The sequence below is a fragment of the Myotis brandtii genome, unplaced genomic scaffold (genome assembly GCF_000412655.1).
Source record: "Myotis brandtii unplaced genomic scaffold, ASM41265v1 scaffold193, whole genome shotgun sequence".
Lineage (NCBI taxonomy): Eukaryota > Metazoa > Chordata > Mammalia > Chiroptera > Vespertilionidae > Myotis > Myotis brandtii.
This window is the reverse complement of record NW_005357191.1, coordinates 19,428-32,497: the sequence shown is the minus strand read 5'-3', so window position 1 is coordinate 32,497 and position 13,070 is coordinate 19,428. Positions and strand designations below refer to the sequence as shown.

At 58.1% G+C, this 13,070-nt stretch overlaps 1 protein-coding gene across 1 annotated transcript in view; it reads right to left on the bottom strand.

Moving 5' to 3' along the window:
- OBSCN (obscurin, cytoskeletal calmodulin and titin-interacting RhoGEF) overlaps positions 1-13,070 on the bottom strand; it is a gene marked incomplete at its 5' end in the record, with an annotated part of 100,648 nt that overhangs the window by 70,360 nt on the left and 17,218 nt on the right. The window contains 10 exons of the mRNA XM_014538577.1: positions 4,307-4,382; positions 4,530-4,726; positions 5,826-6,098; positions 6,204-6,470; positions 6,640-6,903; positions 7,599-7,789; positions 7,872-8,178; positions 8,721-8,984; positions 9,327-9,590; positions 10,133-10,396. Of these exons, the coding sequence (XP_014394063.1) occupies positions 4,307-4,382; positions 4,530-4,726; positions 5,826-6,098; positions 6,204-6,470; positions 6,640-6,903; positions 7,599-7,789; positions 7,872-8,178; positions 8,721-8,984; positions 9,327-9,590; positions 10,133-10,396 (2,367 nt within the window). The remainder of the gene's footprint in view (positions 1-4,306; positions 4,383-4,529; positions 4,727-5,825; positions 6,099-6,203; positions 6,471-6,639; positions 6,904-7,598; positions 7,790-7,871; positions 8,179-8,720; positions 8,985-9,326; positions 9,591-10,132; positions 10,397-13,070) is intronic.

The window sequence follows — 13,070 nt, the reverse complement described above, 5'->3', positions numbered from 1 at the left end:
TGGAGACCTCGCGTGGCCTGTGGGAGACTGGTCTCACCTGCTCACACCTGCTCTCCAGCTTGGATGGCCCCGACAACTGTCTCCACTCTCCAGCTCACTCAACACCAGGGACAGTCCAGATTTTCCCAAAGATCAAGTGGCTTCAGCCAAACAATGCTCCCTTCCACACAGTGGGGCAGCCCACTGTCCCCTGCTCCTGGTTCCCCAACAGCATATCTTTTCAAGGTCATGGGGCTTGGTGCACCATCCAAGCAACAGCCTGGGAAGGGGCAGAGCTGGGATCTGAGTCCAGGATGTGGGGACAGAGCCCCACGTAGAGCCCTGCGGAGGGTCCTGTGGCCCCAGGCCTGCTTGCTCACCCGCCCGGAGGCTGCTTCCTTGCCTGCCTCTACCTCCCCAGTGTTTTGGATGCAGATTCTTTTAGGGGTAGTCTCTGCCCAGGGTCTGTCCAGCCACCCTGTGTTATCAGGCTGCTTTAGGAGGGGTGGGGTCTGGATGGGTGGGCTCAGGGCCCAGCCAGCTTCAGCAGGACCTACTGCTCAGATCCCATCTTTCTAGTACTGGCACGGTCACGCTCTGCTGGCTGCCCCTGCCCGATGCTCCACCATTGCGTCTTGGCTGGCCATGCCGAAGCCTGCTAGGCCTGGGCTGCCTGCTGGGCGGCCTCACCTTGCACTTGCAGCAGAGCCACCACTCGGGTGCCCGCAGCCTCACAAGAATAGATGCCACTGTCGCAGGGCAAGGCTGGCCTGAAGGACAGCCTGGCCACGGTCCAGTCCTGCTCTATGATGACGCGACGCCCGTCGGCGCGCACCTCCTGCTCGTCCATCTTCCACGTGGCATGCACTGGCCGTGAGTACTGGCAGAGGAGCTCGGCCGGGCCACCCTCCTCCACCGCCAGGTCTTGCATGGCACTGACCACCTCCACTGCGGGATCTGTCGGCCAACACGCCGGGCACGTGTAAGCCTGAGCCGTGTGACCAGCGCCTACCCGCCCTCTGCGGTAGCAGCAGCAGTTCATCAGCAAGCAAGCGAGGGGCTTTGGCAGGAAAGGAACTGGCCATGGTGGCCCAGGACCCTCCACATAGTGCAAGCCTTGCCCCTACACACCCCACCCATGGCAGACGGCCTCCATCCACTTGTCCCCTCCTGGCCCCTCTGACCTCCTGAGCCCTTTCCTCCCTGAGCCTGGGGAGCATGGGGCACCAGCAGGGACACAATGCCTCCTCCTAAAAGTTCAGGGGCCCTCAGCATCTGCTGGGCACGCAGTACCCCCTGCCCAGTTTGTCCCTTTTTCAGGGGCTTCTCCACCCCTCCAGGGGGCACCATCCCATCTCCACCTGGAAAAATCCTACTCAAAAAATGGTTTGCTCCTTGGACCTGGGGGGATGTCAATTTACTCTTCAACAGTGCAGAGAAGACCCATCTGCAAACACGCCAGGTGAAACCACACCAAGCGGCCGTCCCAGGAGCACCCGACTGGGCGTGGACTGAGGGGTTCCTGGCCCACTGCCTCCCCAATGGCTAGCTCTGTCCCCAAAGAGAAAAGACCCCCAACCCAAACCACAGCGGTGTAAGCAGCCACGAGCAGGGATAGGGCAGGCTGGGGCAAGGTGGGAAGGCTGCCCTCTGGGTATAGGCCTGAGATAGGTGCAGCCGCAGAGTGGCGACCAGGTGGCACCAGCTCTCAGGATCCCACGAGCAGGTGGGCATGAAGTTGGCCTTCCAGCTTCATGCTCTGAGCCAAGCATTCTTTCTCATCCAGGAAGCAGGACTGCAGCCTGCCTGAGTGTCCACACATGGCATGTGTGGAGCAATGCCAGTCCCCAACCCCCTGCCCCGGAGCCTGCAGGAAGCTTGCGGGAGCAGCGATGGCAGAAGCATTAGTGCAGGCGGGGTCCCATCGGCTGGTACCTTTGACCAACAACTTGGCCGTGGAGACCAGGGGCCCTGCACGGTAGGTGACGGTGCCTGAGTCAGCAACCCCCAGGCCCGACAGCGTGAGGGAATGAACCGTCCCATCATGCACGCAGATGGCACTCTGGGGGCTGTCCTGCAGCAGAGTCCCATCCAGCCACCAGCAGGCCTCGGGCCCACCCGCACAGGACACCTCACAGGAGAACGTGGCCACATCCCCCGCAAAGACGTCCACATTCTGCAAGCCACGTACCAGGCATGGTGCTGCCTCTGCACAAGAGGGCAATAGGAGGGCAGGCTGGGGTGCCCTGGGCCCACAGGACTATGTGGGGGGTATACCATTTTGGGGATCCCTGGCACTGGGGTTTAGCTATCCCACCCTGCTCATGGAATGATACATTCAAACACTCACAGAGAGTGGGCTCAGTGTCCCTGCACTCACACCCTCTCCAGAATACACCTGGTTTCACAAAAATACACAGAAGGCATGTATCTACAGCCGCCTCAGCAATCAGAATGAACAAGTCCCAGGCCCCATGGCTACGAGGTAGGTGGGGAGAAGAGGCTGTGGGGCTGCCACTCTGAGAGGGTGGGGTCTGCCTCAGGTAGTAGGCCTTCCATCCCTGCAGGTGTGGAAGCAGATGCTTCTTCAATTCCCAGAAGGCCATATGGCCAGATGTCACCTGTGGTCCCCAAACCTAAAATTCTAGGGCCCTAATGCCCATGGCAACTACTTTTGCCCCAGCACACAGCAGGCCCTAGCACAGGGGCTTCCCCAACCCGGCTGCTGCCTGATCTGTGTTCCCACACCTGCCCCAGCTAGGCCTTCCTCAGAAACCTCCCCAAGCCCTTCCTGGGCATGCACCACCAAAACTCCAGCCCCAGCCCTCTACCTGCCCCAACCCTCTTCTGAGCGTGCACATCTGACAGTCCCTGACTGCTCCACCAGCTCCCCATTCCCACTTCCAGCACTGTACCTAAGCTGGTCTATATAACACCTATCAGGACACCCCATGCCATTTCCCTCCCCCAAGGACATGGCCAGGTGTCTGTACACGGGTCAGTTGGCACAGGCTGGGACTTGGCTGACAGGGGTTAAGGCACAACCCTGCATAAGTCCCAACCCAGCTCCATGTCCTCCCTCACAACCAACCACCCTGATGAACACACAAAGCCTTTTCTGGCCCAGCCAGATCTCGATACCTAGGACACTGCCCATCTCCCACCATTCAATTTGAGGCCTTTCCCAATCCCAGAGACCACAGTCTTTCCCAGCACTAGAGGCCACAGAACTCGCCATATCTGTTCACCCCTGAAGACCCAGGACATGCTTTGTCTCTAATGTCCAATTATCCCAGTGGACTGGGGGCTCCATGATGGCAGAGCTGCACCTGGCCCCTCTGAAGATCCGAGACTTACACAAGGGTAGAGGCTTAGAAGGTTTGTTCAATGGACGGTAGATGGTGAATGGATGAGTCGATAGGTGAACAGATGAATGGTTGGGTAAATGGATGATTTATAAGTGGATGGATAAATGATTGAATAGATGAATTGATTGATGGATGGATGTTGGTGGATGGATAGATGGTGGATGATAGATAGGTAAATGGTAGATGGATGGTGGATGGATGGAAGATAGAAATTAATGGTGGATGGATTGATGGTGGATGGATGAATAGATGGTGGATGGTGAATGGATGCTACGTGTTGGATGAATGGATGATGGATAGATGGATGGATGGATGGATGGATGGATGAATGGATGAATTATGAAGTATGGTGGATAAATGGATGGTGGGTGGGTGGATGAGGGATGAATGGTGATGGATAGTAGATAGTTGGTTAGATGGATGGGACTGGTGTGAGAACCAGGAGTAGAACAGCAGGTGAGGGACACTCAAGAATAACCAGCTCTTCAGACAAGGTATAATCTAAGTTGAAGGTTCTTGAAATCCTGTTTGCATGCCTGAGGCCAACTACACTATACCCAAAACTGTACACGTGTCACCATCACCTGGGAGCCTGTCAAGTATGCACATGTGTGTTAAGATGGCCTGTGCCATAGGAGTAGCCATACAGAGGGCTTCCACCTTAGGGCCCAACCCCCTGCCCCAATGGCCAGGCTCCCCACCTCCCTCCTGCAGACAGCACTAACCCCCACACAAGGACCCCACATGCACACTAGAATTTTCCACGCTGATCTTCACTAGCCCACCTCAGTGGGCTATCCAGTTCATGGTGTTAGCAGTCAGGGGTTGGAAAATTGCCACCCCAAGGCAAAATAACTGCTGGAAGACCTGGGTTTCTGACCACACCCCCCCCAACAGCTCTTTGACTGGGGAGGGATATGGAGACATCACCTTGCCAGGTGTGGGAGGGGGCTGCCCACCTGTGACCTTCAGCTGGGCCTCTGAGCTACATGAGCCCACCTGGAAACTGATGGTTCCTGCATCCTCGAGGGTCACCTGTGGGAGCGGAGATGGGGTCTCAGCCTGGCAGCCTGTTCATACCATGTCTCCTGACAACTCCCCAGGCCAGTCCAATGGGAGTTGGAATCTTCTCCTCCCACACTCCTGGGAGCATGTGGATGGAGGCAGGTCCCAGGGTCCCACCTTGTGGAGAGTGAGCGAGTGGAGTGTGCCTTGCTCCACTGTAATGTCATTCATTTCGTTGGCCTGCAGAGGCACTCCTCCCAAGGCCCAGCGAGCCTCCTGGCCAGAGGCCCTGGACAGCCGGCATCGGAAATGGGCATCCTGGCCCTCACTGAGCTGCACATCCTGCAGGGGCTCCAGAATGGTCACCTGGGGGGCTGCACCAAGGGAAGTGTGGCATCAGCCTCAGCAGCTGGGATGCTCCACTGTCAGGAGCACCTCCCAGTTCTGGAGTCTGCCCCCAGCACCCCACCCCAATTACTATAGATAAGCATACAGGGTACACTCAACCCTGGCATCTTGGGCCACCTCAGAACCACCCATGCATGGGGCTAGTTCCCAGTCCCCAAAGCAGGGACCCTTGCAGTCTGCCTCTGTCTCCCAACAGGGTGTGGACATTTTGGCTCCGAGTGTGCTGAGAGGGGCAGCCACCCTCACCCACTCCCACGGACAGTGAGCTGGGCTGAGGACTTGTAGAGGCCCACGTGGAAGAAGACTGTGCTTGCATCTTCATGTCACACCCTTCAGCTGCAGCATGTGGGTGTGGTCGCCCTGCACAACCACCTCTGCCACCTTGCTGCTTTGCAGTGGCAGGCCCTGGAGGCACCCCTGGGCAGCTGTGGCCCTTGCCCTCAACACCTTACAGCTGAAATCCACCTCCCTGTCAGCCTGCACCTCCATGTCAACCAGACCTCACACAATGGTTACCTCAGGCTCAGGGGTGTGGGTGATGGGACCCTTTACCAGTCAGGCCTGAGCACCCAGGTGAACCTTTAACTCTCCCTCCTCCAGGAAGCCTTCCCGGATACTCTCACATGCCTGTCCTGTCACGGCCTCTATCTGCCTCACATAGCATCCATCACCTCATTTGCTACAGAGACCCCCTGGGGGCAAAGATGGGCTCAAGCATCTCTGTTGGGAGGAAGTAGGCAAGGGGCTGCAGAGTGGGGAGCTGCCTCTTTCCATCCCCACCCCGCGGCCAGCCCTGCCCTGGCTGGGACATCAGAAAGGCAAGACCTTCAGACAGACAGGCAGGGGCTCAGAGAGGACAGCCCAAGTCAGGCTGCTCTACCTGCCGGCTAGGGGCCGGGGGCAGGGCAGCACCCAGGGGCCACAGCCTCCCTTTTCCCCACTGTCGACAGGGGAGTGATGCCGAAATGAGAAGAGAGAGCTTGTAACCCCAGGGGCCTGAGAGCCACCCCTGGAACAGCACCTGGAGGGAGGGGGTCACAGGGCAGCTATTAGGGAAGGGCTCACCTCTGACCTTGACAGAGGCCATGGTTTTCTGGCCACCCACCACGCAGGCATACTGGCCCGCGTCCTTGGCCTCGAGCCCGTGGATCAGCAGTTCACACATGGCCCCCCGGTGATGCATCTCGTACTTGGAGCCAGTGTGCAGCTCCACACCCTCCTTGAGCCACTGCACAGGGGCCCCAGGCTCCACCTCACTCAGCTGGCAGCACAGCCGGGCCAGGCTGCCCACCTCCTGCTCTGCGTCCTGCAGCTCAGTCTGGAACATGGGCCTGGGGGCTGGGGGGCCAGAGGGTGACTTAGAAGTGCTGAGCAATGCACCCCACCCTCCACTCCACAGGGTCTGAGGGGCCCTGGGAAGGCAGGGACCCGCGGGCAGCTCACCGCGAACTGAGAGTCTGGCAGTGCTCTGTGCGTGGCCTGTGTCACAGGTGTAGTGTCCAGCATCCTCCTGGTCTGCATCGTGCACCAGCAGCTCCACAGTCATGCCTTCCTGAATCATCTGGTACTTGGCGCAGGGGAAGAGCTGCAGCAAGCCCTTGCGCCACTCCACACTGGTGCCCGCCCGGCTCAGCTCACAGCACAGGCGTGCCGTCCCACCCTCATCCACCTCCTGGGCCTGCAGTTCCCGGAGGAACCGCACGGGTGCAGCTGTGGGGAGGGGGGACATAGAGTCAACCGAACATCTAGTCAGGTCCACTCACCAGCCCTGCCCGAGTCAGGGTCCCCTCAGATTAGACTCCAGTACAGACTGCAGCCCAGAGGGCCCCCCAAAGCATGCACGGCCTGTGAAGAGGGCAGAGGCCACCTTGGGGCCCACCTGTGACGGTGACGGTGGCGCTGGTGGCCTGGGAGCCACAGGTGCAGGTGTACTCGCCCGCATCTTCCCAGCGCAGGTCCCGCAGCACCAGCTCCACCATGCAGCCCTGCTGCCGTGGCTCCCGGCGCTCGTCGGCCTGCAGCTCCAGGCCACCCTTGCTCCAGACCACAGCCCTGGGTTCAGACAGCTCACACCGCAGCCTGGCCTCTGTGCCTTCCTCAGCCTGCAGGCTCTGCAAAGGCTCCCTGAATACCAACGGCGGGGCTGTGGGGTGGGTGGGCAGAGGGGAGACAGGGTCAGTCTAGAGACCCAGCCAGGAGACAAGCTCCACACACACCTAGTCAGGAGACAGGCCCCCTACACCAGTCAACCTCGCTGAGAACCTAGGTCAGGCATGGCTCTCAGCTTCACCCCAGCTGTCTGGATGCCCAATGGACTCATTGCCACAGGTCCCAGGAGACTGGGGTAGGAATGGGCATCATGGGTCTGAGTCCACTTCAAGGGAAAGGAGGGTCCATGGTGGGAGCTTTGGGAGGAGCTCTGGATCTAACCAGGCAAATCTCATGCCAGCCTCCACTTAGGATGCCCATGGGCAGGGCTGTGTCCCATCAGGCAATCAGGGCCAGGGGGTCCCCTCGGACCCCTAAGACAGGGCCATCCCTCAGATCCTGACTAGAGGCTAGAAAGGGGAAAAAATACACAGATTAGGATAGGAAGAAGGACAAGCTGGAATTCTGTCTTTACCATGAGAACTGATCAAGTGAAGTCATTTGGATGGAGATCAGTACCTAGATATCAGGACACTGGACAACACAGTGATAGGCAAGCAGAAAGCAGACAGAGGGAAATTGTTCAAGGCAGAGAGGAGGGAGTGCCCATGGGTACAGAGTGTGGATGCAAGAGACAAGGAGAGGGCCATGGCACCCAAATGAGTCCATGTAGCCACAGGCAATCTTTACCCTTGATGGTCAGTGTGGTCGACGTGCTCTCCTGCCCACACAAGCACGAGTACTCCCCGGCATCCGCCACAACCAGTTCCCGGATCTCCAGCTCACACACAGCCCCGTCCTGCCTCAGGCTGACTCTGTCCCCAGCACTGAGATGCTGGTTTCTCATGGTTTGCACAACAGCCAGGAAGGTGGAAGGTATTCTGTGGAATTATGGGAAGAGAATGACACTGAGACAGCAGAGAACATGGAATGAGCACAGGCAGATGTCATGAAGCGAGTAACTGAAACCAAGGCACGGCTCTGCTTGGCCACACATGGTCTTTACCCCTGACGGTCAGTGTGGCCGACGTGCTCTCCTGCCCGCACACGCACGAGTACTCCCCGGCATCCGCCACCACGAGGCCATGGATCTCCAGCTCACACACGGCCCCGTCCTGCCTCAGGCTGACTCTGTCCTCAGCTCTGAGGGTCTTGAGCCCCTTCCTCCACTCCACAGGGGCCGCCTTGCTCAGCTCACAGTGCAGCGTTACCATGGCCCCTTCTGTGGCCTCTTCCTTCCTCAGACCCTTTGTGAACTTGGCGGGCAGGGCTGGGAGTCAGAAAGATATGGGCACAGTCACACATATGAGCTCATGGATAAGACAAGACATGGACAGCACAGAGGAGACATAAAACCCATGTGGACACGGGCCACACGCTGGGTGTGCCCAGTCACATTGTGCATGGTAGCATCCCTCAGCCAGCCTGTGAACAGCAGGGCTGTGCCACTTTCATGGACGCCTCAGGCCTGAGGCTTTGTATGAAACTGGTGGACAGGGCCGGGAGGGCTGGAAAGACATGAAACAGATTCCGTGGGGAAATTTGGGGCAGGACATGACTGGATGGACAAGGTGACACAGACTCTGACAGGAAACAGAACAAAACCAGTGGTGACATGAGGGATGAGAAGTGGCCTAGATGCTGGTTTCTCATGGTTTGCACAACAGCCAGGAAGGTGGAAGGTATTCTGTGGAATTATGGGAAGAGAATGACACTGAGACAGCAGAGAACATGGAATGAGCACAGGCAGATGTCATGAAGCGAGTAACTGAAACCAAGGCACGGCTCTGCTTGGCCACACATGGTCTTTACCCCTGACGGTCAGTGTGGCCGACGTCCTCTCCTGCCCACACACACACGAGTACTCCCCGGCATCTGCTACAACCAGTTCCCGAATATCCAGCTCACACAGGTCCCTGTCCTGCCTCAGGCTGACTCTGTCCCCAGCTCTGAGGGTCTCGAGCCCCTTCCTCCACTCCACAGGGGCCGCCTTGCTCAGCTTGCACAGCAGCATGGCTGTGGCCCCTTCAGTGGCTTCCTCATCACTTAGGCTCTTTGTGAACTTCGCAGGCTGGGCTGGGGAGGGTTAGAGTGACACAGAGAACTTCAGATAGTCCGTGGGACTATGTGTCCAGGACAAGGACATTCACGAGGACCACACAAACTGCTATTGGCTGTGGCATGAACTTGAGAACAAATGCACAGATGGTGACAAAGGCAAATGGAACAAGAGGAACAGTAGACACAAGGACTAGACATGGACATCAGGACTTCTGGACAGAGAGATGAAGCTGGAAGATGCTCGGGGACCCAAGTTGGAGACATAAACCCATGGATGCTAAAACGGAGCAGGTGTCAACAGAGTAGAAATGTGAAGACACCAAGCCATGGGTCCCTGAGGCCATATGCAGACTTTACCCTTGATGGTCAATGTGGCCGACGTGCTCTCCTGCCCACACAAGCACGAGTACTCCCCGGCATCCGCCACAACCAGTTCCCGGATCTCCAGCTCACACACAGCCCCGTCCTGCCTCAGGCTGACTCTGTCCCCAGCACTGAGGGTCTCGAGCCCCTTCCTCCACTCCACAGGGGCCGCCTTGCTCAGCTCACAGTGCAGCGTTACCATGGCCCCTTCTGTGGCCTCTTCCTTCCTCAGACCCTTTGTGAACTTGGCGGGCAGGGCTGGGAGTCAGAAAGATATGGGCACAGTCACACATATGAGCTCATGGATAAGACAAGACATGGACAGCACAGAGGAGACATAAAACCCATGTGGACACGGGCCACACGCTGGGTGTGCCCAGTCACATTGTGCATGGTAGCATCCCTCAGCCAGCCTGTGAACAGCAGGGCTGTGCCACTTTCATGGACGCCTCAGGCCTGAGGCTTTGTATGAAACTGGTGGACAGGGCCGGGAGGGCTGGAAAGACATGAAACAGATTCTGTGGGGAAATTTGGGGCAGGACATGACTGGATGGACGAGGTGACACAGACTCTGACAGGAAACAGAACAAAACCAGTGGTGACATGAGGAATGAGAAGTGGCCTAGATACTGGTTTCTCATGGTTTGCACAACAGCCGGGAAGGTGGAAGGAATTCTGTGGAATTATGGGTAGAGAATGACACTGAGACAGCAGAGAACATGGAATGAGTGCACGTAGATGTCATGAAACAAGTAACCGGACACCAAAACAGGGCTCTGCTTGGCCACAGTTGTTGTTACCCTTGATTGTCAGTGTGGCCGACGTGCTTTCCTGCCCGCACACGCACGAGTATTCCCCGGCATCTGCCGCAGCCAGACCTCGGATCTCCAGCTCACACACAACCCCGTCCTGCTTCAGGCTGACTCTGTCCCCAGCTCTGAGGGTCTCAAGCCCCTTCCTCCATTGCACAGGTGCCTCCTTGCTCAGCTCGCAGAGAAGTGTGGCCGTTGCCCCTTCAGTTGCCTCCTCATTCCTCAGACCCTTTGTGAACTTCGCAGGCAAGGCTAGGGAGGTCAGAAGGACCCAGAAAACATCAGTTTGCCTGGGGAACTTGGGGGTTTGGGCAAGACATGGACACTTGACAATGAAACACACTCTGGAGCAAACGAGGATTCATGAACACATGGAGACAGTGGTGGGAAGTGGTGCCTATCGAGGTGAAGGCCAGTGACGAGGAGAAGGAGCTGGACTCTCAGTGAGGACCTCTCAGCAGGACAGACACAGGGAAATGGCCATAGTTTCAATGGACAGAGATAGTGACCAGAAGGATGTAATCTGGAACCTTCTGTTCCTTGTCCTGCCTCAGACTTTGAGGTCAGAGTCAAGACCCCTGGCCCCTTCCCTCACTCGACACGCCAGGCTGCTCAGATAACAACACCATGGCCATGACCCCCTCCATGGCTCCCTATTTTTTAGCAATTTGTGACCCTTACACGTATGGCTGGAGGAGGCATGAAAAGGGCTGCCTAAATCTCCCCCACGAGTTTGCATCAGCGCTTACTCCTCATCACCTCCTGTAGCTCCTGAGGCCAGAGCTGGACAGACCAGAGTAAGGAACACCCCGGCCAGGAAGGTCTGTGAGCTTGTTGCCCTGGTACAGGTGTCCTTAGAACCCCCACACTTCTAGAAGCAGCTCTCTGGAGCCACCTGGAGCTTGTCACTGCAGGTCTTGTACTCTGGCTGTTGGCTGAGTGAAGCCCTCGGAGCCCGTGCTCCTTTGGTCTCCCAGGAAGTCTGACTAGCACAGGGCACAGTGCGTCCCTGCTGGAGGTCCATGCAGCTTGAGGAGTCATGGTGGTGGCTTCTCCCCCAAGGTCTGAACATCGTGCACATGATGGCCCTGCCCAGCCTCCAGAATCCTCTTCTTCACTGCCCACCTTGTCTCATGGGTGGGTCTGGAGGCCCATGACTGGCGGCCATCACACCTGCAGAGGTGCCCTTCTCTCTGCTCTTTCTGAGGCCCACCCTGCCCCTGTGCTCCTTCATCGATGTTGCTCCTTGGACCCTCCTAGGACATAGGGGTGGCCCCGTCCTGTCTCTGTCCATCTACTTGGCCTTCAGGAGGGGCCAGGACCTCAGGAGGGCCCCTGAAGACCCAGGCCCCTGAATCCCGGACCCCCTGACCTGTCACCAGACTGCCAGCCATACCTCACTATGGCCAGGCCTGGTCCTGATTCCCCATCGCTGAGGGTCTCAGGCCTGTTCCACCACTTCAGGGGGGAACCCTGCACAACTCACAGACATGTGCAGCACGGACATGGAACCTCCATGGCTGTCTCAGGACCCAAGACTTTTGTGAATTGGGGGGTCAGGACTATGGAGGGTCAGATGGACACACAGACCATTGGATGCTGCAGTTTGTAGACAAGAAACAGGCCACACATACCAAGCTGGCAACACAGGCACCTTCTGGAGGTGGGGCCCCAGGGACACAGGCAGGACACCCCTCACAGGGGCTGTTCTGATGAGAGGGGACACCCACCTGTCTCCTTGCAGGGGTGCCCACACAACTGGCTACCATCCATCACACAGTTGGCCCCTAAGCCATGGGCCAGCCCACCAACTCCAGCTGAGCGAGCCCCTACCCCAACCCTCAGCCTGGGCTCTCAGTCCACTCCAAACCACCTGACCACACACAGTGAGCCCCCTACTGCTGCAGGGGAGAACCATCAGACCCACCACAACACAAGATGCAGACCCCAACCCAGAGAGGATGTCCACCAGCCACAGAAACCAGTCATAGACCCTCCACTCTGGCATGGAAACCAACCACCCCTTCCTGGCTAGAGCTGTGCTCTTCAACCCAGCCCTCCCTGTCCTTCCACCATCTCAGACCTCCCCTCCTCCTCCCCTCCCACACCCACCTCACCTTCTCACTTCCCACACCCACCTCACCTCCTCCTCTCCTCCCACACCCAGCCCACCTCATCTTGTCACCTCCCACACCCACCTCACCTCCTCTCCTCCCACACCCACCTCACCTCCTCCCCTCCTACACCCACCTCACCTCCTCACTTTCCACACCCAGCCCACCTCCTCCTCTTCTCCCACACCCAGCTCACCTCCTCCTCCCCTCCCACCCCCACCTCACCTCCTCCTCTCCTCCCACACCCAGCTCACCTCCTCCTCCCCTCCCCCCCCCACCTCCCCTCCTCCTCTCCTCCCACACCCAGCTCACCTCCTCCTCTCTTCCCACACCCACCCCACCTCCTCCTCCCCTCCCACACTCACCTCCCCTCCTCCTCTCCTCCCACACCCAGCTCACCTCCTCCCCTTCCACACCCAGCTCACCTCATCCTCCCCTCCCACACCCAGCTCATCTCCTCCTCCCCTCCCACACCCAGCTCACCTCATCCTCCCCTCCCACACCCAGCTCACCTCCTCACCTCCCACACCCACCTCACCTCCTCCTCACCCTTCACACCCACACCACTACCTCACCCTATACAGCTGCCTTACCTCTCATGGCATCCAGGTCCTAGACAGTGGACCCAGATCACCTATATGGCTCTCTCATGGCCAGTCACATATGCTTGGCTCCCTCCTTTGATCATAACTCCTGACATCTCTGCATCAAGGGCCACACTTAGATCTACTTCCTAATCCTTGCTGGCATGGCCTCCTCAAAAGGACTGTATCCCACCATTTGTGTTGTGTGGCTACTCTCCTCCCCACCCC